This window comes from Plecotus auritus (assembly GCF_963455305.1).
Source record: "Plecotus auritus genome assembly, chromosome: X".
Taxonomy (NCBI): domain Eukaryota; kingdom Metazoa; phylum Chordata; class Mammalia; order Chiroptera; family Vespertilionidae; genus Plecotus; species Plecotus auritus.
This window is the reverse complement of record NC_137784.1, coordinates 134,693,292-134,719,356: the sequence shown is the minus strand read 5'-3', so window position 1 is coordinate 134,719,356 and position 26,065 is coordinate 134,693,292. Positions and strand designations below refer to the sequence as shown.

At 47.5% G+C, this 26,065-nt stretch overlaps 1 protein-coding gene across 2 annotated transcripts; it reads right to left on the bottom strand.

Annotated features, from left to right (window-relative positions):
- Window positions 1-248: 248 nt before the first annotated feature.
- Window positions 249-5,616, bottom strand: USP51 (ubiquitin specific peptidase 51). 2 transcript variants are annotated; one of them, XM_080651951.1, is made up of 2 exons: window positions 5,385-5,616; window positions 249-4,576 (listed from the first exon to the last, which is right to left on the bottom strand). In XM_080651951.1, the coding sequence occupies exon 2, from the start codon at window positions 4,526-4,528 to the stop codon at window positions 2,405-2,407; it is 2,124 nt and encodes a 707-aa protein (XP_080508077.1). In that variant the 5' UTR covers window positions 4,529-4,576; window positions 5,385-5,616; the 3' UTR covers window positions 249-2,404. The 2 variants fall into 2 exon arrangements, with proteins under 2 accessions (XP_080508077.1, XP_080508078.1); XM_080651952.1 differs by lacking the exon at window positions 5,385-5,616 and adding an exon at window positions 5,083-5,236.
- Window positions 5,617-26,065: the final 20,449 nt, after the last annotated feature.

Genomic DNA, 26,065 nt, shown 5'->3' with positions numbered 1-26,065 from the left:
TACTCTTTTCCTTGAATTGTACCCGAGATTCCCTCCATACAACCTGGCTATTTCCCCGCTGAGCACCTCCTTTCTTAAGTCATCCCCTTTAAGCTGAGTAGCATTTGATACACTGTCTTTGAGTAAAATACAACACCGATCACACTGTTTCATAGAACTGAGAACTTAATGAGGGCTTGATGGGTGAATGGGTGAGAACATTACTGAGAGGGCGAATAGAAAAAATAACTGAACTCACTTTCATAGTCAACAACCATTTATTAACACAGAAATGAATAAGGCTTGGCCCCTGTTCTCCGAATGCTTGATGCAGAGGGGCAGACAATCACAAAGCTGCGGTAGAATCACAGTAGAATAAGTACTATCACTGAGGTACAGACAAAGTACTTCGGAGGCACTGTGAAAGGGATACACAGGTGAGGGAGAAACAATTTTCCAACTTATACCTGCCTACAGCATTCAGGGAAGGCTCCAGAAACATCATTGATGAGTCTCAAAGGAGTAGAAGCCATCAGGTGAACAGTGAAGGAAGGAGCCCTTACAGGCTGGGACACGGAGATGTAGTAGGTAAGGTCAAGTAAGTGAGGGGTTCAGGAAACCAGGCATGAATGATGGAAGAAGGAAAAAGTGAGTAAGGAATGGGTAGAACTGTTAAGCACAAACCCATAGCTCTACTGTGGAAATTTAAAGGTCTTGTTTCTCCATGGAGAGGGAAGAAGGAGAGAGGAAGGTGGGAGGTCCTAAGGTATGGGTCCCTGCCACCTCTCAATGGCCATCAGGCTCAAACATCAAGGCTAGAGCTTCACAGTTGTGATCTAATATCCATAAGCCACTAAATTATCAAAAGCCCCCTTCAGAAGGGAATAATTTGTATGAATGCAGTTCTAAATGGGAGAGAGTCCCTACTATATTCATCTTTCTCAGATGCCGTTGATCCTCCTGCCTAAGAAATAGCTCTAGTTCCTTCAGGAAATCAGATGGCATGTGGAACCTGAAAAGAGAGGGTGGGCTAGGGTTGAGGCTTGCAGTGATCTCACAACTGAATTGTAAAATGATAATTATTAAAGTCTATATTTTTTTACAAAATTCTATTTGTGTAACATAAAACTCAAAAAATATATATTTACAAACCCTTTTGTCAAATTATTTCTGTCTCTTCCACTTCTTTCATACCCGTATGTATTTTAATATGCTTAAATTTTTTTTTAAAAAAAAAACACAAACTTTTAAGCTTTTAATTTTAGGATTTTTCTATTTAAATATATTTAATTTTTTCATTTTTCAATTTTTCTTTAAATGCTATTTTTAAAGGTTTTAAAATTTTACCCTTTATTAAATATTTAGTTTTTATTTAACTCCTTCAAATTCAACTTGTCTAAAGTTTTTTGTCTATTTTTAAATCTTGTATTCTCTAATATTCCTTTTTAGATTTTTTCAATTTAAAAATTTTAAGAAAATTTTGTATCTTTGTCTTGACTAATTCTGAACATTTCTTTTATACTTTTCTCTAAACTTAAATTTCAATCTATATTTTTTGAAAATTTATTTAATACATTTTCATGAATTTTGCTAGCTTTTGATTTTCAACACACATATTTTATGCTCCAATTTTACATGATTTATTTTAACATTTTATTTCTTAAAAAAATTAAGTTTTGCTCTTTTTTAACTTTTTAATTTTAAAGCTGATTCTTTCACTAACTTTTTTGGTAAACTTCCATTTTTAATCTTTTTCCTTATTTTATTCATTTTACCTGTTTTATACTAAGAACTTTGAAAATGTTTTTAAGCCTTATTTTAATAGTTTTGAAGTTTTAAATAAAAAAAACTTTAATTTTTAAAACATTTAAAAATATCCAACTTAAGAACTTCCAACATTTAAAAACATTTTTCTTTTAAAATAAAAAAATGTTTTTCTTTTAAAGCTTTTTAGAATCTCTTTTAAAATATTATTCTTTCCCCCAAAACTATTTGGTCAGCCACAGCTGGAATACCAATTGTGAAGCTTTTTGCTGATGAATACTCCCTGATTTCCCACAGTATATTTTACAGAAACAAATGACATAATAGTAGTTCTAGAACATTTCTATTCCCACTCTCCCTACCTAAAACATTCTTTTCATTTAACTATGCTTTATGTGACCATTTTCAACCACTCCTTCATCCTCCCATTTAAGGCTGGTCACTAGTTAGTATTCATTTTTCCCACAGGCCGTGGAAATACTTCTTTACATCAAGGTGCTAATTGTCATATAGGTGCTGTTGTCATTGTCCATTCCAGGAGGTTTTTGTGATATTTCAAGAGGTGCTCATTGTTGTATAGGTATTGTCATCGTCCATTCCAGGTAGGATCCTTGCCTATTTATTTCTTTCACTTTGTTCTAGAGTAAGTGGCCTGATAAGACTAGTCTTTCTCTAGACCCTGTTTGTGATAGAACAGTAAATACCCTTCACTGTAGAGTAAGTCCTCAATGGTAGCCTTGGTGATGACGGCATCATCGCAGCTGAACCACTGGTCCTTTTGTTGCCGGATGAAGCTGGTGTAATGTCCACTTTCCAAAGTTCCATGGTGATTAATCACTGCAAACAAGGAATACTTATTCTCGTTGGGCGCACAATCTGTTGGTGGTTGGCCATCTTTCATTCTGCTCTCTTTCGTGGAGGCCAAAAATGGAGTCATGTCCAGCTCCAAGGGAAAGGAGATAAAAGTATTAATCTTTCGTCTCTGTTTGCCTAAATGTTCAAACCGCTTTAGATGAAAACAGGCCACAATGGGTAATTTCTTCATTGTGAGCTGTTTGGTAGATTCCTGGTAGCTTTGGCAACTGCTACATTTGATTTTGGCACCGCTTCCCAAGTGCTCTGGCCTTGTAAACCACTGTAGGCAGTCTGTGAGTGAGGGGATGCCTGGTATGTGGTCATTCCTACTCACTGTGCTGTCAGCCCTCTCTGGACTCTGGGAATTGAATGTGGCACAAGAGCTAGGCAAGTCCAAACTGATGTCCCAGCATGGGTCTATTGTGGTAGAGACGCTATGGCAAGCTTGACAGGTGACATCTGACTGCAGGCCACCTGTAAAAATTTGGTCTATAATGCAGTTACAGCAGTTGAAGTTATTGGCTTCCTGCCCAACACTGTCATCTTTGCTGTGTCTGTGCAGCACATCTAATATCGCAATAAGGAACTCATGGGCATCCTGCTGCCTGTACCCTGCTAAGTGTTCGGCATGAATCCATATCAGGTGCAGTAACTTATAGGGAATGTGAGGAGTCCGGCTCCCAGAGTACATTGCATGAAAAAGAGAAGACATTTCACAAACCAGACATAAGCTGGGGCTCGTCATAATACATTTGTGCTTGTCAGAGAGAAAGAAATCTTTCAGTAGAGGAATATGGGTAAGTGCCTGCACAATGCAATTCATAAAGCAGGTGTTCCCAAGATTGATTAGCCCTCTCAGGCCTACGGTATAGACTGACTTTTTTCTCCTCTTTTTCTTGGGTTTCACCAATTTTGGCTCCTGTTCCTTTGACTCACAGCTTGATCGCTTCTCTTCAACACCTGATTCCAGACACTGTTGCTGAGAAACATCTGTTGAGGTGGAAGTTAGTAACTTCACAAGTTTCTCTTTTGTCTCTTTGGCAATCTGCTCTATGTCTTTGTCATACACATAATCCTTACACATAAAGCAGTATATAACCCCGTGATAGAGGTCTACAGCTAAGTTGTGTTCTTTTGTTTCTGCATGTTTATGAATGTGTTTTTCAGTAAAGCACCCAAAGAAGACACAGGAGAGACAAGAGTGGAGTCTGTTCATATGGGTGCTACATACATGACAGATGCACGACTTTGCCTTACGCTTCCTAGTCTCTGGGGTCCCGCTCCACACGAAACGCTGGTAGATCAACCGGAGGTTCTTCTGCCAGTTCTTTGCTACTTTAAAGCTCTCCACGTGAGAGCAGCCTGTGGGACCCTGATCAAACTCCACCTCCAGCAGCCAGTCCCCAAAGCCACTTCGATCCCCAGAGCTGCCTAGGTCACCGAGACAGCTTTGCCGCATCTGGGGCCTGGATGCCGCTGGGCGGGATCTGCGGCGAGGTCGGCGCCAGGGCCGGGGTCGGGGAGGCAGCGGGGTAGGATGGACCGGGGGCGGGGGTGGGATCGAGAGCGCGGGCGGGCCACGGGCGCGCGCCCAGGGCTGGGGCCGAGGGCGGGGCTTGCGGCGCGGGCAAAGGGGCGAGGAGCTGCTGAGCCAACGCGGGGGGGCGGAAGGGAGCACCTTCTCCTCGCCGCGGCTGCTGCTCCTCCAAGGCAAGTTCTCCGGCGCAGGCTTGCGCTCTTGTAATGGCTGCAGCTTCACCTCCGCAGCTTCCCGGCCTGCGCACGCCTTCATCGCCCTCACTGCCGCCGCCTCCTCCTCCATCTCCCCTGCCTTCACGGCCGCCTCCACGGGTGAGGCTCCTCCCCTACCTCCCGAGCTCCAGCGGACCAAAGAGGCGGAGGGCAAGGAAGCTTCTCGAACTTGGGCCATCAGCTCCGCGCCGGGCTGGGGAGAGAGGCGTCCGGAATCGGGCTGCGGCTGTAGAAGGAAAGAAACGATCGCTGTGAACGATCGGGCCAGCTCCGGGGCGGCGGGCCACGAGTGCCCCCGGGACCCTCCCACCGGCCCCGAGCGGAGCCCGGCCGCTGCAGACTCCACCCCTTCTATTCAGAGGTTCCCAAGCTAGTGTGCAGAGCCACCGAGGCGGTTACCTGCTTCAAAGGCGATCGGACGGTGCCCGGGCTGAGGAGGGATGGTTGGGGTGGGGGTGGGGGTGGGGGGGAGGCAGAAGGAGGGTGGGAAAGGTCGGGGGGTACAGCCTGAGCTTTAGGGTGGAAAGAGATGGAATCTTTAAAAAAAGGCGCCACCCTCTGACTGCCTGGACTGCGCCTTGAGCAGCCTCACTTTGGTACAGCTTCCTCTGACGTTCATTCCTTAGATCCTAAAACACACTTGTGTCTACATTTTACCTTGAAAATGGCTGAAAAGGGGCCACCTATGGAAAATGGGCTCGGGAAGAAAATGGCCCCCTGCTCCCACCTTACCTATGCTTCTGGGGCTGTCTGTGTTCCACCTTCTCCCCCACCTCCAGGCGCAATCTTAGGGTCAGCCACGCTCTTGCGCCCTCTCAACGCTCCTTCGCGCTCGTGTTCCCTCTCACACCTCGCTTCTCGCTTCAGCACCCTCATTCCCAGGGATTCCTCCGAGAATCTGGGATCCTTCTCACGCCCTCCACGCGTTCGTGGCCACCCCCATCCTCACTCCTCAGCCCTCAAAGTCCCTGCCCCTTCCCGCCCCCGCCCCGCAGCGCCCCCAGCCCCGCTGTTTGTTTAAAGGTCTGGGTTACCTTGGGCCCCAGGCGCGTGATTCCGAACGTCAGCAGCTGCTGCTGTCCAGGCGCTCCTCAGCCAGCCTCCTCTCCTGACCTCTCCTCAGGGCTGGTCATAAGGGGGCCGCCCCCTGGCCCCTCCCCTCTCGTCGGGCGGCCCCCAGCCCCCGATTCTGCCCTCCTGCAGTGATGAATGGCAACGCTGTCCCGCGCAGACAAACCTCTTCCTGAAACAGATTCTACTGGGAGTAACCGCAGTGACGGATTCTAGAGAAAGCTTCTGAAATGGAGGTTCTAGCCTCACCTGGCTCCAGGCCCACGCGCTCCGAACGAAAAATTCGTTGGGGAAGGGGGTTTCAGGGATGGCAGCTCTCTGGCAGGAAGCCCTCAGGGACCCATCAGAGTCCGATAACTGGGAGTTAAGTGGAGAGAGGAATGTTATTCTGGAGTGTGGGGAGAGGGCGAATAAGCAAGGACTCTAAGAGAGCCCCAGGCACTTGCTAGCTGTGTGAGCTCAGATAAAGCTCCTAACCCCTCTGAGCCGTAGTTGCATCATATGTTACACAAAAATGACAATCATCCTAACCGGTTATGAACACTAAGTCAGTGTATACAAACTAAAGGAGCTTTGTGGCCAGCTTTATCTTTTATACCTCTCTCAATCCCCAACTTAAAATCAGCCTATAGCATAATATGTGATACTTAAAAGTACAAGAGAGGGGAACAGCTCTCTTTTGAAGCTCTCTCAAAGTTATTGCTCAGTTCACTGGATTATCCCTCCCAAGCAGTTCATGTGGATGGGCGTGCAGTCAACATATGTACAAGGATCACAACGGTACTACCGTGCTAGGTTGTGCTGTGAGAAATGCAGAGTAAAGCAATGTGTCCTCCAGGAGTTTGTAGCCCAAGAGATTTTTTTCATTCTCTTTAACAGATCCAGCATCCAGGGGCACAACCTGCATGAAATTGCTACTGCCAGGACTTGTTGCCCTCCATGTCCAACCCCAAGATAAGCATATTCATGCTTATCAGTGAGGATATTTAATATTACATTGAATCTCTCCGGGATACTCATGCACCATTTTTCTAAACCTCACAATTAGGTTTCAGTTTTCTCAGGCTTGAGAGTGGCATCTTGTAGGTGCCTTTCTAAAATGGATGTCCGTGATTTTAGGAGCTCCAAGAGAGTCAATAATCTGTATGAATTTTCAGACTAAGCACAGATCAACATGATCTTGGAGAGAAGAATCACCATAACTGTGTTATAGCCCAGAATGACTAGCAGGGGTTTATCCGGCCCGCCGGGTGCTGCTGCCTGTCCTACTTAGCAGCCGACTGGTCCCGGGCCCGCAGTGCGCATAGGAATTTGTTCATAGTTTTTTTTTTAAACTATAGTCCGGCCCTCCAACGGTCTGAGGGACAGTGAACTGGCCCCCTGTTTAAAAAGTTTGAGGATCCCTGGACTATAGGTTGAGAGGTTCTAATAACAGTTAGTCTCCTTCAGAGGAATGTATTTTCAGGAACATGTACCTGGGATACAAGAGAGCAAGTCGCTTATACTTTTGTATTCATTAGTAGCTGTGTTTGTAACTTTAAGCAAGCTCCGCACGTCATCTCCAGAACTCGGGTTCCTCCAGTCAGAAAAGAGCCGGTTTGACCTGTTAGCAGTTCTTACTATAAACTCATGGCAACTTAAAAGGGGTCCCAGTGAGGTTTCCAGTTCACAGCTACTTGGCCACCAAGTGAGCTAAGGGGCCACACAGCTGACTGGAAAGGCCACTGTCATTCTCATGGTTCTAACTGCCACAACCACCATCAGAGAAGGGAGGCTTACTGTTTTCAGGCTAGAATTTTTAGCTTCTCCAGATGCAGGTAAGCTCTCAGTACAAGAGCCACAAAAGATGGGATGATGTGATCGAACTGCAGTGCCTTTTGGGACATTAGTTTTTCTTCCTCTGGAGTTTTCAAAGGACTTTTGGTAACATAATAATAATCAGCTAGGGCTCGGCTTCACTTTTTGCTCTTCATGAGTCTAGTGCCTCAACCACAGAAACCTCCATAGTGTTCCTGTCTGTAAGATAACATATGTGAAAACACCCAGCATGTCAGCCCAATCCCTTCCCTTCCTCATAGATTCCCGTTTAAAAACATTCTTGCCCTCACCGGTTTGGCTCAGTGGATAGAGCGTCAGCCTGGGGACTGAAGGGTCCTGGGTTCAATTCTGGGCAAGGGCATGTACCTTGGTTGTGGGCTCGATCCCCAGTAGGGGGCGTGCAGAAGACAGCTGATGGATGTTTCTCTCTCATCTATGCTTCTAACTCTCTATCCCTCTCCCTTCCTCTCTGTAAAAATTAATAAAATGTATTTTAAAAACAGTCATTCTCAAACTTTTGGCACCCTGGGTCCCTTTGGCAGCTACAGGTAGCCTGTGGCTCCCTTAAGATAATATTATTTTTAATAAATGCATAAAATTAAATGCACAGGATTATAACATTTGTTATACTGAAATAAGGCTTAATTTTTTGAAATATTGAACACATAGCATATGTACTTATATATTAACACATTAAATAACAGTATCTAGTGATTGACATAATAACTACCACAGTTTCAAAGTAGTGAGCATAAACAATACTTTGAGAAATGGAGACCAATGTAATGTGAAGTGAAAACCTTTATTGGTGACATTGCCAATGTAATGTAATACTAATCTGGACCAATGTAATACTAATATTACTGTGATCTCTTGCCTAGCTTCATAATTAGACATGCACAATTTAGGAAATAAGTAGCTGAAAATAAAGACAGGTCTATTTCCCATCCATTTGCATGGACCTCTTTGAATTCCATTTTCTGCTGCTCTTGCCTTCTAATGCCCTTAGTGGTCAAATGTATTACAATCTTTTAAGTGCATGTGATGTGCTCTTCCTGTTCCACCCATTCAAATGTATTCTGTCACTTGGGGTGCCAAGGTAGGTATTGTTATTCATACCTTCCAGATGGAACAACAGAGGGATCATTTCATACTGACCTAAGACCTCACAGATGACAATGGGGGGTGCTGGCCCTGGAGCCCCCAGAACGTTTGATATGTTCTGTCTCCTTATCATTTATTTGCTTTAGCTCTTTGTAGGGTAGGGTGTCATGGGGCATGTGCTCAGTTCACTACATTTCCACAGAATTCTGAGTAAATTCCTGAGTATTCGTGTGAGGGAGTCAGGAAACCTTATTCAGGGAAGGAGCCCACAGACCGCAAGTCTCAGTAGGGGAGGAGTGAGGATGTGAGCCCGATCACTGGAGTCCCCTCAGGTCTGACTATGCAGGGACAATGAGGTAGGGGAGGAGTGAGGGCCATCACTGGAGGGTTCCCTCAGGTCTGACTGTGCAGGGACAATGAGGTAAGGGAGGAGTGAGGATGTGAGGGCCATCACTGGAGTCCCCTCAGGTCTGACTGTGCAGGGACAATGAGGTAGGGGAGGAGTGAGGATGTGAGGGCCATCACTGGAGTCCCCTCAGGTCTGACTATGCAGGGACAATGAGGTAAGGGAGGAGTGAGGATGTGAGGGCCATCACTGGAGTCCCCTCAGGTCTGACTGTGCAGAAACAATGAGTTAGGGGAGGAGTGAGGATGTGAGGGCCATCACTGGAGTCCCCTCAGGTCTGACTGTGCAGGGACAATGAGGTAGGGGAGGAGTGAGGATGTGAGGGCCATCACTGGAGTCCCCTCAGGTCTAACTGTGCAGGGACAATGAAAGGCAGGCTTCCCTGGGGACACAAGAGAGGGCAAGAGTGTGGAGCTGAGATACAGACAGCACACACAGGTAACGTATTTTGTTATTAAATACTGGAATATCTACAAGTCAGCAAGGGTTATTCTAGTACCTGCGAGTTGTGGCCCAGTCATGATATAAACTGTCACATAAACCATTGCATGTCACACTGGGCCCTGCTGAATGGACATCCTGTTCCTGTGACATCTGAGGAACAGCCACCCTGCTCATTGACTACCGGTTTGACCTGTCTCATGGTAGCAGCCCAGTTTATTTTCCAATCTTTTAAAAATATATATTTTTACTGATTTTAGAGAGGAAGGGAGAGGGAGAGAGAGAAAAAAAAACATCAATGCTGAGAATCATTAATAGGCTGCCTCCTGCATGTCCCCTACTGGGGATCGAGCCTGCAACCTGGGCATGTGCCCTTGACCGGATTCGAACCCGGGACCCTTCAGACTGCAGGCAGACACTCTATCCGATGAGTCAAACCAGCTAGGGCCACCCAATTATTTAATTTTAGAAAGCAGTGGATTAGTTTATGCGCCAGGTTTCAAAACTGAGATTTTACGTAGATCATATGCACGGGCAGGAAATTCAAAATGGACACAAATTGTATACAGTGGAATGTTTTCCTCCCTCTCCTGACGCATTCTCCAACTTCTCCCTGCTGGAGACAACAGCTTTTATTAAGCTCCATGCTATCCTCACAGAGTTATTCTACAGAAAAACAAATCTAAATGGATGCTGTGGAGGTCATTTTTATCACAAATGGCAACAATAAGAAACATTGTGCTTGAGTGTGCTTTTTAGACAAACAACATGTCCCAGAAAGCGTCCCACAGCAGCACACAACTCTTGGATATGATTTCTAAACCCTGTTTCAGCTCTGCAACACAAAATCGCAGTTGGGTAGGATGTATAGTCTGTACATCTAATGGACTCCGTAATCATACTCAGTAACTCTGTGAAACACTTGGAAATTTTCTGAGAGAGTAGATTTCAGGTGCTCTCCTCTCTCTCTCTCTCTCTCTCTCTCTCTCTCTCTCTCTCTCTCTCTCACACACACACACACACACACACACACACACACACACACACAGTGTAATTGAGGAGACATGTTCATTAGTTTGAATGCAGTACTCATTTAAATGTGTATATGCAAATCAAGCCATCATGTTCTACACCTTAGATACAATATTAATTTAAGAAATCATTCTTTTAAAAACTGCAATGGGGTAATTATAGTTTTTTATACAAAACGCAGAGTTGCTTTATATTGGAATGGATGCATAAGATTTCTAACTTGATCATTTTAACCAGTTCCATTGCAGAGGTAGAACATTGGGTTGTCTTCTACATTTTGTCATTGCAACCAAAGCTGCACAGAATACACGTGTACAACGTCACGTCACACGTCTGCCTCTCCATCAGTGGATCAAGTACCTGGAAATTTATGCCAAAGCTGTTCCCTGCAGGTGGAATGAGTGCCAGGCTGGGGAGTCATACGCAGGATGACAGATGCTTAAGTTGCACACTCAGGTCACATGACACAAAGTGAGGCAACAGTGCCTGATCCCTCATTGTGAGCCGGACTCATGCCTGTCCACGTCACTAGTCAGGGGACCGAACATCCCAGCCACTAGGGAAGGCTGTGATCCATGGGGATCCATTCGACACAGCAAGCAGGGTGCCTCTCAGCCCCTGTCTTGGGAGCAGCCAGAGTTCTGTGCTCCCCTCCCCGACCTCTGCCTCCATATGTGAACCGGGCTCTCCACGTGCCAGGAAGAGGTGACCCAGGACACAGGGCCTTCGGTGCTCACAGCGGGACAGCCCCGAGCCAATCAGTTGGTCGGGCATCCTTGAACTGTTTCAACCAAATTCCTTGTCCGTTTAAACTTGAGATGTGAAATTTGGAAGGCACACCAACTGACACAACTCACCCGACATTGTTGTCTTTGTGGGAGAGAATGGGGCTAAGGGGGAAATACTCCGATGACTATGCACTGGATTTGCAAAGATGTAACCAGTGTAATGGGAGGAAGGAAGTCAGCCCACCTGCCAGGGAGTTGCTCAAATGCTTTGGTTTGACAACAAGTCTTCATGTTCAATTATCTGGTTGGCACACAAACAGCAGCTAAGTAAATATTCCAAAGTCTTTTCCCAGTAAACCCTATGTTTACCACCTTGCTTTGAAAAACCAGAAGACAGACAACCTTCTACAAAAGTAGACATTGAAACCATGAGAATAGGATGACTTTTTGGCCCTCAGCAGCCTCCCTCTAGGGACAGAGCTGCAAAAGGGTTTAGAAATCATATCCAGCAATGTCTGTACACTTTAGTACAGATCGGCTGTGATGCTATAGTTTATGCAGGAGACAGACAGGAATGTATCTGAATTTTTCACTGAAGGGCGGATGGCTGTGTTGATGTGAAAGACCCTGCCATTGGCAAAGTATTTCGAAGGTGATCTTCGCATGTGTGTGGCCTCCTGTTTCTTTCCCGTGCTGGGCCTCCCTTAGAGGTGGCCGCGGTTCCGGAAACCTGCATACATTCTCTGCAGCTCTCTGTTGGTTCGTCCACTGCTCATTAGCGTTTTCCCTGTGGCAGCTCGGTCTTGAGGACCCAGGAGCAGGGGTTTCCCTGAAAGTATGAGCTGGATGGTATAAGGCGCAAGAAGCACTGGTGTTAGGGGACAACCCTAGACCATCTTCCTTACCCCCTCCCTGCCAGCCCCACCCCACAGTTTGCAGTGATTCAGACTTGAGGCTCCTTCCATGTGCCAACAGGGTCCCTCAGACCTAGGGAGATCACATGCTCTGCACTTCCAGGGACAGGTCTGATTACATCTCATGTTGTCCTTTTGAAACCTGCAGTCTGTTTAATGTGCGAGCAAATGTGATTCCATATTTCATATCTTTGCGAGGACTCATATGCCTACATTCACAAATGAAAAGGAAGTAGAAAGTCAGGGCATAGTGTCCTATTTATTGTCTGATCTTAGCCATCTAAACCAAGCATATTCACAGGACGTATGAGGGAAACAAGTGTATTGCAATACAGACCATGAGAATTTTAGGTGATGACATAGTATCCGACTATCTTTTCTCCTTCTTTGTTTCCACGTATTGTTATCCTGTGTCTATGTTATATTTTTTTTCACAGAAGATATTTTATTACCCATGCATTTATGTATGCATTTGGGGGTTTTATATATGTCTGAATTAAAACCTTGTAAATTTGTATTATCTAAGAACATTAATGAAGATGGGTTAGATACTCATTGCTAATTAATTTGATCATTCATTTAGAAAATGAACATTCAGCCGAGAATCACAGAGCATTCTATACATATGGCTTCACGAAGCCACAGACCACCTGGGCTAGGAAGGACCACAGCAACCGAGTGGGTTTAAAGGAAGCCTCCTGGGCTTCGGGGAGTAGAGAGCTGCCTGAATTCCAGCCCCCTTCTCCCCTTCCCACACTCGGGGTCAGCTTCTGGCCCACAGGGGCCAGTTCTTGAAGCATGATCTCCCTCAGGAAGCACTGAAAATCAGCCTGCCTGGAGGCCCATCCCCGAAAGCCCCCAGGAACCCGTGTGTGAGTCGGAGAAAACCATCCTCTCTCACTTCAGAGGCTGAGGAAGAGGGGCCTCCTCCCTTTCCTCTTCCTGTCCTGCACTCGGGCAGCTCAGTTGCTGTTGAAGGAGCAACTCCTAACACACTGGCCCAGCGATGGAACTCAAGCATGGAAGTCATCACACAAAATTGCTGCTCTCCCATCTCACAGTTCACGATCCCCCCTTCAGCACCTCTCCTGCTGCAGGGCCTCCTCACTCTGCCCCATCAGAGAACCCGGCACACCCTCTGCATTGTGTCCTGGTGCCCTGGGTGCAGCAGGGTTTGGTATCTGGCAAAGGGGTGTGGATTGCGGCCACGGAGGTCACTGTCCTTGGCTGGGAATGGGATTTGACAGCTGAGGTCCCCTGGTTGGGAGGATGATCAGCAGTGATGTGTGGAGAGCACCAAGCTGTGGTAGCCCCCGGAACTGGAATTTATCGTCAGGGGTGGTGATGGCAGTCGTGATGCTGGTCACAGATATGGCCCCAGCGGCTGAAGCTCAGGCCAGGTGGAGGCTTTTAGGAACCCTTGGCAAGAAAAAGGATATAGTGTTCTGTTGACCAGTACACACATGCACACGTATGCACACCTGCCTCCCACCTACATGTGTGCTTACACACATGCCCACACCCTCCCCCCAGATATACACACACACACACCCATATGCATACTCACCCACACTCTCCTCCCTCCCATGGTCACAGACACCTGCATGTCCACGTACACACACATACATCATACAAACAAATTTATAGTCCCCACACCTATATAGTGCTACCGTTTAGACACCAATTTCTGATGTCTGATTCAGGGGTAACTGACCTTTTCTCCCTCTGCTTGTCTCTTTGGAGGGAGGCTGATGGGAGACCTATCCTACCTTTGCTGGTGCCTTAATCAGAGCTTTGCCTATGTTATATATTCGATGAAAGATAACAAAATAATGGCACCCATTTTGCATGAGTTTCTCCATTTTTGTCTTTAAAATGTAGTTTCTGTAGACTGGGACATCTTCTCACCTCCCCTTTGCAGTGAGGGTCCATTTCTCTCTCTCTCTCTCTCCTCTCTCTCTCTCTCTCTCTCTCTCTCTCAGACACACACACACACACACACACACACACACACACACACATTCACTATCAGGAACCTGTGTCAGGAAGCATTCTGTTCTACCAGTGGGGCAGCAGTGAACAGAAGTGAGATATTGGGAGGGGCACAGTGGAAAGATTGCCACCCCCTGTCTCAGGATCATGGATCCCAGACACAGAGGGTCCCTTAGGCAGAAGTTCCTAAGGAGTGAGAGATTCTTTACTGCATCCTTTTGCCTTGAGGAAGGTGATGACTTTAAGACATGTGCCCTTGCTTCTGATCCCTGAAAACCTCTCTCTGCACCAAAATGATTTTCTCCACTAACCTTTCATATGAGAAGGATGGTAATTCCTGTCACCGTGTTTCTTTTGTTTTTTTTTAAATTTTATTTAATTTTTTTCTTTTTTTCTTTATTGATTTGCCAGGAACCAATTCCAGCATGTAATAATTACAAGAGTTTCACCAAAAGGTTGGTGAAGCTTGGGCGGCTCAACAATGGCTGAGCCATATATGTAGTTTACCTGTTGGAAATGGCTAAAAGGCACTCCCCCCAAACCTGAATGGGATTGTTAGCTGCCAGACAGCTCAGGGCATTTTATTGCCTCCTGTTGGCCAAACACCTGAACAGCTGTAGGCTATTCCCCAAGGGGACAATGCATCTGAACCCTTTGATACCTTACCCTTTGAAGTGTATATCTCCACCTTGCCTTAGGACAAATTGTGTTCAATAAATAGCACAGGGTCCTTGTCTTCAGTTCCTTTAGCTGAAGATTCTCTGATCCCCAATGCCTTTCAAAATTATCTTTCGTCTCCGGACTCCTTCTTAATGATCTACGCGCAGCCCATTTCTCCAGAATGCTGAACCCTTTGTAAGGCTGGGAAAAGAACCCTGGCATTATGGTGCCCGAACAGGGACACCAATATTGATTAAGGTGTTATATATGTGTCCTTATACCCCTATTGTGCCCCCTCCTCCCCCACACACACTCATGCCCTCACCCCCCTGGTGTCTGTGTCCATTGGATAGGCTCATATGCATGCATACAAGTCCTTTGGCTGATCTCTCCCCCTTACACCCACCCTCCCCTACTTTCCCTTTGAGGTATGACAGTCTGATCGATGCTTCTCTGTCTCTGGATCTGTTTTTGTTCATCAGTTTATGTTGTTCATTATATTCCACAAATGAGTGAGATCATGTGATATTTATCTTTCTCTGACTGGCTTATTTCGCTTAGCATAATGCTTTCCAGTTCCATCTATGCTGTTGCAAATGGTAAGAATTCCATCTTTATTTCAGCAGCGTAGTATTCCATTGTGTCCTTTAGGCAAGAGGATTCCAAGCACACTACCCTCAATATTCTTACCAGTGGGGCATATTATTGTATAAGTAATTTGCTTCTATCTCCTTCAACAAGAACAAAAAAGGCGATTTTTAAGATATAACACATGTTTAAGAGATCGGGAAGATGTCCCCTTCTTTCCAAATTCTTTCTCTGGGTAAATGAACTCTGTTTTAATTGCAAAATCATTTTCAGCCCATTTGTCTGAGGATGGCTTATATCTGCCAGAATCTGCCATTGGCAGGTCATCTATGAATATGTGACTGATAGTTCACAGCCATTTGCATATTGTACTGGATATTTTGTTCCCATAAATGTGACTATTTTTTCCCATTCCTCATCTCTTGCCCCCACGTTACCTGTAGTAAGTCAAGCATTTCATTTTCTGATTATTATGGAAAATTTCAAACACATGAAAGCAGAAGGAATAGTATAATGCATTCTGTGTGCCCATTAAGTTTAAGAGTCATCAACTTCTACAATCATTAACTTTTTCAATTTGTGTTTCATGTACATCCCATTATGCGAATGTTTTTCCTGGAGTACTGTGAAGCAAAGTGTAGGTATCAATTCATTTCAGGTAAAAGTATACTTTAAGAAACAAGGCCCCCCTTTTCCATAACCATGGCACAATATCACACCCAAGGAAGGGACCAAGACTGACTTACCACCTTCTACCTACTACCTAATGAGATTTCCATTTCCCCAATGGCCTCCTAAATGTATTGATACAATTCATTTGATCAGATTAGGATCCTAAAACAACCACACATTGCAAGTGGTTGTGTCTCTTAACATAATGTCTGCCCCCCCCCCCCACCGCTCTTCTCCAGGACATTACTTGGTTGAAGTACTTTTAATCTGCTCTCCTCTTGCCAGTTTAGAAACCCGGCTGGGGCATAATGACAGTCATGGTTCTCCTGGTCCTTGGGCCAGAGGGTTGGGTCTGGAAGCATTGGGGTCAGACCTTCCTTCTTTTTTCTCTTTTAAAATGTTTCTTTAAGTGCTTAATGGGTATAACTCTTACAATGAGAAATAGAAAAGTAAGAAGAAACAAGGACCCTCACTGAGGAATGGGCATATATTCCACATTCCATTCAAAGGAATACAGGCTAACTCTCCCCATCAATTTTTGACTGGCCAAGGTACACACCAGTCTTGGGAACTGTGTCAGTCAGTGACCTCCCTTCCTTGCCAGCAGTGAGCCAGAAAAATTGTGGGAAATCATGGCAGGATCCCCTGGAAAGGTTGCTTTACCCAAGAGGCAAGATTCTCCAACATGTGCCTGTGTATTCCAGGAAATGAAGGCCCCTTGGACCCACTGCATGAGGAGGCTACTAGGTTCTCCAGGAGGTAAGAGTAGAAGTTGGAGACTAGTGTATCAGCTATTATGTTCCCCTCCGGGGCTCCCTGCCCTCTCCTTTTGTATTATGTTCAAGACTGGAGCAGTCCCATCCTCACCCTTTCAAGCTAAGAGATGGTCTCTCCATCTGCTTCCTTCGGGATTGTGTGATTTCCAGAAGCCGTGTTGAATGAACGGGTACTAGTTTGCAATAACATATGCAAGTATTTGTCCTTAAATTTTCAAGAAATATTTTGTCTTCCAACAGTCTTAAAACCTCTGGGGTGAGGGAACATGTGCATGTAGCCTCGGGAAGAAGGATGCCATGTTATACGAACAATAGGTCATTGACACTTAGACAGGAGAAGTAAAACAACTGTTTATTTTTCTCAGAAGAAGTGTGGGAAGGGGCAGGCAGAAAGAAGTGGAGGGAGAAGAGAAAATTATTTAACATAAGTGTGTCCTGACATCATGTTCTGACAATTCCTGTAAGTGGTCTTATTTAGAAGACGGGAGAGCTGGACAGGAATGGGCACCTGCCAGCCACAATGGGCCAACATGCCTACTGGGAGACCAAAGCTGTCTTCCAGCCTGTGGACACACTTTACTCAGACTGGATGTGGAGGGATCAGAGCCTGAACCCTTGAACCTTCCCACAGCTGCCACTTGCTTTACAAGAGGTCTAGAATATGTCACCAGCCTCATGGAAGTGTTGGAAGGCAACTGGATGTTTGCTGTTGAACACACCAGAGTCACTCTAGCCGGGAGGAAGGGACCTTGGAGGAAGGGACACTGGTTTACAAAGGGGGTGTGCACACATAGGAGGTGGGTAAGAAGAGCTATGGAGATGTAGGAAGACCTCAGTATTAGAGATTCTGAGGATTTTTATGTTTATTACCTCCTGTTCAACTTCTAATTTTAGTGTGCGTTTGGTGAAGAGCGTGGCATCCTAACACAGTGTCACCATTGTACAAATTGTAAGTTCATAAATATCCTACAGTGGAGGCATGTGCTCAAAATCTTTCATTGGAGGGGCAGGTGTTGAGCTCTTGGAGCTGCTGTAACAAATGACCCAAAATGTGGTGCTTTTGAACAACAGGAACATGTTCTTACACAGTCTGCAGGCTGGAATTTTGAAGCAAGGTGTGGCCAGAGCCACACTCCTTCTGACACCTTTGGGAGAGGATCCTTCCTTGCCCTTCCCAGCCTCTGGTGGCTGGCCCCATCCTTGGAGTCCCCTGGTTTGTACACGCATCCCTCTAATCTCCGCCTTCCCTTTGTATGGCGTGCTCCTCTGCATGAGTCTGTGTCTCTGTGTGTTCTTTATTTTATAGGAAGACCACAGTTGTATTAGTTGTGTTGAATGTAGGTCCTGCCCTAGTCCAACCTGGCCTCATTAAGCTAAGTACATCAGCATGGGCTCTATGTCCAAATAAAGCCATAGTCTGAGGTTCTGGATAGACATGAATCTTGGGGGCACGCTCCTCCACACAGGACAATATGTAAGGAAATCGGCCAGAGGCCCTTGCTGTACAGAATGATACCCTGGGCACCCCCGTGGCAATCAAGTCTGAGGGGTCCCATGAGCCTAGCAAGAGAACAGTCCAGTAAGAAGGCAGCATTCAAACTGCAGAGCAACATAGGCAGCCTCCAAAAACAGAACCGAAGACTCAGGGCGTCTCTGTGCTGCCACCTTTACATCAGGCAAGCCACATGCTTCCCTCAATCCCCAGGCGTCATCTTATAAAGGAGAAGGAGAAGGAGAACTCTGCATTGACACCATAATTGCCTGAAATGAAGCAGCCAAACTGAAAGAGCCTGAAGAATCTTTAATCGTGAAAGGTAAGTGGTGAGCCCATGCCCACCTCTAGCACCCACTGCAGTGTGTCCGGGCCAAGTAGGATTCGTCTTGAAAACGAAGACGTTGTCTTGTCTTTGCACAAGAGAGCACACTGTAGTAAAGTGTGAGATTCTGCCCATAGATAGTCTGTGTAAGGGCCTCCCTATCAATGTATTGTGTCTTAATCCCTCTGGTGATTTCACACTGCACCTGAACACGGGACTATCCCATAGTAGCCCTTTTAACCAGCTCCCAGACAGTGAAGGGTGGGTGGTGCCTTTTGAGATTTAAGAGCAAAGTCCAGGTTTTGGTCTTGGAGAGAGCTGGTGTTACATCTTCATTCTGCCATTTAATGAAACCTTGGATGGCCCTGTTTAACCTATCTAACCTCTGAGAATTTCAGACATGTCATCTGTAAAGATAATAAACCCTATCCCATAGGGTGGAGCTGAGGACAACATTTTCCAATATAAATTCTATAAATACACACCCAGAACATCACTGGTGCTCAATCAATACAAGCTGTAACTGTGAAGTGCATTCCTTGCTCATTGAAGAATCTGCTCCCGGATCAAGTGGATAATTCTGTACCACCTTCAGAGTATCCTAGCAACTTCCTTGCTTTTGCTATTGCACAACTGACTCTTAGCTTAATGATTCATGGCACGTGCCTGCTCAGATTCAGTGGTCGTTAAAGTTTAAAATAATTCCATATCTTTCATTTGGAGATGAGCGAGGTATTACTCTGCTGCCGCCTGATTTCTGTGTGGGGATTCCTCAGTAACTTGGAAGTGTTTATTATCACTGCCATTGACATCTTTCGCACTAGATGCTCCAAAGGATTCATTGACTCATTCACCAAGTATTTGTTGACTGTTGAATATTCCCAAGGTACCGTTCTAGGCACCTAGGTTACATCAGTAGATAAAGCAAACAAACACAGAAAGGCCTGACTCCATGCAGCTTGCAGTCTAGCGAAATGATGGTGAGAGCATTGACCCTGGGGACTCACCCTCAGGGCACAGGTTCAGCTGTGATTTGCACATGAATCAGAGGGGACAGGCAGGCTTTCTTCCCACCTGGGTGGGAGTGTTGACCAGGGTCACAGTCTCTTTCCTATCTATTACTATCCTAAGCAATGAGCAGACTCGGAATGTGTGCCTAACCCCCGCGCACTCTACGAAGCAGTCCATACACTGCACCTCATTTCACCTTCCCAGCCATCTCCTTGAGTCGGTATTAGCACTGTAGTTGCGCATGCTGAGACTCAAAGAGGGAAAGGCTTGGTCCACTATCACACAGCCCAGCAAAAGTGAGGCAGTCAAGCTTTCTGATGCCAAATCTCAACCTTTCCCAAAGGGTGTAAGTAGTATTTGCAGCCCCCACCCATGAGAATTGAGAAAGTGCATGATCATAGAGCAGGGTGTTGAGGGCAGGCTGTGTGTGTGTGTGTGTGTGTGTGTGTGTGTGTGTGTGTGTGTGGTCACTGAAAGAGAGATTGTTGGTCAGAGAATGAGAAGCAATTGCCTGAGTTCTATTCTTGATGTTCCCTCAGTTCTGGGGGCTCCCACCCACAGTCAGGAAGTTAGTACCACACCTAATGGCCTGCTGGTTGACTCTCCTGGTCTGGGGATAAATGGCAAAGTCCTCCATCCCCAAGCACCACCACTTCTGACCCACCCAAGGTTTACTCTTGCTATGCACAGATCTCACTGGCATAAAGGTCCACACATTTGAGTTCATGGGACAGGGAACGATAGACTTTCCCACCCAGGCCGGTGCTGCTCCGTAGTTAGAGCGTTGACCCGTGCACAGAAGGTTAGGTGGTTTGATTCCCCATCAAGGGCACAAACCTGGGTTTCATGTTCCATCCCAAGCCCCAGTTGGGAACCACGCTGGAAGCAACCAATCCATGTGGCTTCCTCTCCCTCTCTCCCTCCCTCCCTCCTTTCCACCAGCTAAAAGTCAATGGAAAAAATATCCTCCGTGGAAGATGACCAACAACAAATGGTAGTCATTTCCTACCCATGTCCTTCCTTCTTAAGAGATGAGCGCCTTCTGTATTCTGCCAGCCGGGGTTGGGACTGGAGGTAGATATGGACAAGGAACTCACAGCAGCCAGTCCAACCTTCACTTCTCTGCCTTAAGAGAGAGACTCCACAGCCCTAAGTTTGCTCCACGGTTGGTGTCCAAAGGCAGGAACAAGACTTTGGCTGATGATTCCTCCATCCCACAAAGAGGGACACAGCAGGGTGGAAGGGGAAGGCTACTCAGTCCATGGGTTTTTGGTGTGATAAATATGGTGCATCACACTAGTCCCCCATTGTTTCCCATCTCCCCCATTGCTTACCCATCTCCACTGGTTCTCTCATTGCTTTCCTGCCTCCACTAGTTCTCCCATTCCTTCCCATCTCCCCTAGTTTCCCCATTTCTTTCCCATCTCCCCTAGTTTCCCCATTCCTTCCCATCTCCCCTAGTTTCCCCATTCCTTTCCCATCTCCCCTAGTTCCCCCATTCCGTACCCATCTCCCCTAATTCCTCCATTCCTTTCCTATCTCCCCTAGTTCCCCCATTCCTTTCCCATCTCCCCTAGTTCCCCCATTCCTTTCCCTTCTCCCCTAGTTCCCCCATTCCTTTCTCATCTCCCCTAGTTCCCCCATTCCTTTCCCATCTCCCCTAGCTCTCCCATTGCTTTCCCATCTCCCCTAGCTCTCCCATTCCTTTCCCATCTCCCCTAGTTCCCCCATTCCGTACCCATCTCCCCTAGTTCCTCCATTCCTTTCCTATCTCCCATAGTTCCCCCATTCCTTTCCTATCTCCCATAGTTCCCCCATTCCTTTCCCATCTCCCCTAGTTCCCCCATTCCGTACCCATCTCCCCTAGTTCCTCCATTCCTTTCCCATATCCCCTAGTTCCCCCATTCCTTTCCTATCTCCCATAGTTCCCCCATTCCTTTCCCATCTCCCCTAGTTCCCCCATTCCTTCCCATCTCCCCTAGTTCCCCCATTCCTTTCTCATCTCCCATAGTTCCCCCATTCCTTTCCCATCTCCACTAGTTGCCCCATTGCTTTCCCATCTCCCCTAATTCCCCCATTCCTTCCCATCTCCCCTAATTCTCCCATTGCTTTCCCATCTCCCCTATTTCCCCCATTCCTTTCCCATCTCCCCTAATTCTCCCATTGCTTTCCCATCTCCCCTAGCTCTCCCATTCCTTTCCCATCTCCCCTAATTCTCCCATTGCTTTCCCATCTCCCCTAGCTCTCCCATTCCTTTCCCATCTCCTCTAGTTCCCCCATTCCTTTCCCATCTCCCCTATTTCCCCCATTGTTTTCCCATCTCCACTAGTTGCCCCATTGCTTTCCCATCTCCCCTAATTCCCCCATTCCTTCCCGTCTCCCCTAGTTCCCCCATTCCCTTCTCATCTCCCCTAGTTCTCCCATTCCTTCCCTTCTCCCCTAGTTCCCCCATTCCTTTCTCATCTCCCCTAGTTCCCCCATTCCTTTCCCAAATGCACTCCTGGAGCTATTGTCAGTGTGCATGTGGGCACAGGGACGCTGATGTGCATAGACTGTGGGTTACGTTGAGGAGAACGCTACCATAGCCCTCTAAGTGGTCCCCGTTCTAGGTACAGCTCCTTCCACTTTCCTGGAATGCCCAGGTCTGAGTATTTCATTAATACTGCCCTGTGGGCATCTGCCTGGAAGGAGCAGAGGTCTTTGGGGGCATCAGCCACATGGTGAGGAGAAGAGGGGGCCATTGCTCCTCTGCATGAGGTGATGACCAGGGCCCTTGGCTGTTGACTTCCTGCAGGAGTTTGCAGCTGATGCACTTACTAGCTGCAGGCCCCAAGCCTAATGTCAAAGGTCAACATGCCAGGGACTGAGGCTTTCTCAGGGAATCTGTCTGATTACACAGAGATGGAAGGGGAGAGGCGTGCCAGGAGACCCCTTGGGAGTTTTAGGGACATCTTGGCTGTGTTGTCAGCTCCGGGTCACAGGGCAGGATTCCACGGTCTTCCCTCCTCTCTGGTCACTTTCCTCCCAGATTGCTGTCTGCTGCTCTGCCTGCGGAGCCCCCTTTCCGATGCTGGCCTGCAGATAACTTGTCCTCCTTCATCCCCCCTGCACACCAACACTCGGGCTTCTTTCTGAGTCACGGTTCCTGAGACTACTCACTGTTTGACCAGAACAGCAGGTATATCTGCTTTCTCTTCATAGCTGCATTCCAGGAGGGTCATGCAAGGGAGGGAGGGAGGCTTCGGAGCAGGAAGAGGGAGCAGGGAACCTTGCACAGAGGAAGCTGAGAAGCAGGCTGCCTTGCGTTTGGCTTTTGGAGACGCCCAGGCTGGGTGCCAGGAATGGGGATCCTCTGTGGCCCAGGGCTCCAGGTTCGCTGCAGGGCCACCTACTCCCAGTCACTGCTGCTCAGGACCTGCAACCATGTTGCCCCGCCTCCACTTTCTCACCTTGTCATGTGTCTGGGAGCTGTGTGTGTTAGCGTGTGTGTGTGTGTGTGTGTGTGTGTGTGTGTGTGTGTGTAACAGAAAGAGAGAGTAAATGTATGCGTTTGTGCAAGGGTATGCATCAGTGTGTTTGTGGGTGTGAGAGAGATTGTGTGTATTTCTTGGTTGTGTGTGTTTGGTTTCTGTGTGTATGTGTAAGAAAGAAAGACGAGAGAGAGAGAGAGAGAGAGAGAGAGAGAGAGAGAGAGAGAGACAGAGACAGAGACAGAGAGACAGAGAGACAGAGAGACAGAGAGACAGAGAGAGAGAGAAATTGAACTGTGTACTTTAGGCCTGGAAGGAACCAGAGTCTTACAAATGCATACTTATCCTACTTATCTCAGAACCTGGATAGTGTGGGTGGACACAACATGCTTCTCCTTCTCTATTTTGCATGTGTGTGCATGCATATATGCATGTGTGGTTTTCTTAGAGAGTAAATATGTTTTTGAAACTTGTGATAGTTTTCATGTGTGTGTGCATTTAAGGATATTTCTGGACATCTTACCCCCCTGAGATTTTCTCCATCCTGTGTACACAGATGTATATATTTGTGCACTTGTGTGTGGCCTTGTGACTATGCATTATTAGGTATGTCTGTGGGTGTGGAAGTGTATGTCGGGTGTTTCTGAGGTGTCCATACGGTGAGTGGGCCCATGTTTGTGTGTGTCCATCTGGGGGTATGTCTGTCTGCCTGTGAGGACACACTCAGAAGTGAAGATGAATAAGGTAACATCCAGGAGAGTCTGAAGCTGTGTGGGGTGGCTGTCTGTGGCATGGGGATCAGGTGTGCACCTGTAGAGAAAGGTTGATGCCCATCTGTAGGACCTCAGCGGCACGGTGGGGATGTCACCCGCTGGGGTAAACGGAGGCTTATGTATCATTGTGGGGGCCCAAGGTACGCCTGTCAGAACTCCTCCCTCAACGAGCTGAGAATGAGCGCTGGGGATGTTGAAACAGGAGGGCGCATCACAGAGGTCAACAGGTCAGAGGAGCATATGAAAATAAGATGATCAGATAGCCTTCCAGGGCTGGGAGCACAGAGCAATCTTGTCAGGGGGCAGCATGAGGGTGCTAGAGTGGCCCATGGGGCGCTGGCTTCTGTAGCTGCCTCAGGACTGGGCTGAGACGGGGAGCCCACAGAAGGGTGGGACCGGGCAGTGGCCAGGAATATGTGCTGTGGCCCAGGTACCGGGAAGCACTGTGGGAGGCAGCCCTTCCAAAGAGCAGATACGGAGATGGGTTCTGGGGAACGGGGACCCTCGCCACGCACACACAGGCTGGGCTGTGGTGCCACCTTTCACTTAACCTCACCCTCAGGGTCAAACTTGCATTGAAGAGCCGATCTGATATATGGGAAGTAGAGCTGGAGATTACATGCTCAGAAAATTGCAAAGCATGTGGCACGAGTTTCCATGAAGGTCAAAACATCAGGGCTGTACTTTCTCATTTTCTTCTTGTGTGAGTTCACTTTCCCTGCGTTGTACAAATGCGCGGATGCAGAGTGACTGCCTTGGTAAAGAGCAAACCCTGGCTTTTCACCAGATAGTTTGAGAAGCAGCAGTCGAAGGGCCTTGGGAAGATCAGCTGGCTGGTTTGGCAGGGTGTCTATGAGCAGGAGGCATCATTCATGTGTGTGATAGTGTTCCCAGAAGCTGACACGAGTTAGATAACGTGGATGGGTCCCTGAGCTGTTGTGTAGACACCTTGGGTTGGGGAGCAGCAGGTCTCCCCGCAACTTGCCTGGTTGCCCTCAACTGTGGTCTATTGGACCCGGAACGAGTTGATCTTGCCAGGACTTCAAAAGGGCCTCTGACACAGCCCTGGAGGCTGCTCTGCACCTTGCACACCTTATGAGGCGGTGATGCCTCAGGGTGAGCACCCCCGCTGGGGAGCCTCTCAGAGGAATGCTCTCTGAAAAGAGGGACGCAGCTTTAAGCCTGTTAACTGAAGCTCTGTCTGCGTGGAAACCACAGAAAGGTGACTCTAATGTCCACGTGCAGGGCAGTGGGCACCTTAAGGCCCTGTTCCAAGTTTCAGGGACAGGGCCGTAGGCGTGGGTAGACAGTGGTGTGTGCCTTGCAGGAGCTCCTCTTTCAACTAAGGTGCCATCCAAATCGGGGTCTCTGAGGGCGCCTGTGCCATCTCTTCCTCTTGTTCCTTTCTTGTCATGGAGTCTGAAGTCATTCTCACTGGGTCAGATCAGCCACATGATTTACCTTCCCCCAGGATAGGCCTGGGCCCTGTGACCTGAGGCCCACTCTTCTGAAAGCCTCACCACCTTCTCTGGTCTCAGGCTTTCCCTGTAGAAGGGCCTCCCCCACATCAGGAAGCTCATGCTTGGGGTGAGAGCAGATGGCCTCTTTTGCCAAACCGGCTGGGTATGGAGTGGGAGACACCAGAATGAAGACAATGGTAGAAAGCCCCCAAAGGTGACAAAGGGATGTGTGTGTGTGTGTGTGTGTGTGTGTGTGTGTGTGTCCAGCAGTCTAAAGGGTAGTGTCCCAGATGGCGCAGTGGCTTTCAGTTTGGTCAGAGTTTTTAATGATCCCAGGGAAATCCTGTTCAGGACACAGGCCTTGCTGTTGGAAAGGGTTGGTTAAAGTCAAGGACAGGACAGTGTGTGGTTCTGGGATGTCAGTTCCATGTGGAGTCGGGCCGCCTTCAGAGCAGAGGTCTGTTTTAAGCAGGTCAACATCACAGGGGCTCTGCTACCCACGGTCTCAGACTTGGGATTGAGCTCCAACTCTGCGGTAGCATGTCACTCAGAGCCGGAGGCACGTGCTCAGACACCCCGCCCCGCTGTGGCGAGGTCATTTGAAGCAGCTGTGGTTTACTGGGGAGCCTTGTTACCAGGGGTGACGGGCAGCAAGCACAGTGGCACACTTTGAGTTGCCAGCAGGTCCAAGCCTATGGTTATAAGTCGGTCTTGATAATGAGCCTGTTTGGGCTCAGTATTTAGTCCTCCGATCAATGGCTAAGTGCCCTTGCCAGGCCACCTGCCCCCCTTGTGCATCACATCTCCAGCTTGTGTAATGGGGATCAGGATGTAACCTACAATGAGTTGTTTGGAGTATTAAATGTCACGAAGGAGCCTGGCACATAACTGATGCTCAAAAGACAGGGAGGCACATCCAATCGGCAGGTGCCTGACCTCAGGTAGAGGAGGTCAGGGGGCCCAGAAAGGGAAGCTGGGCCAG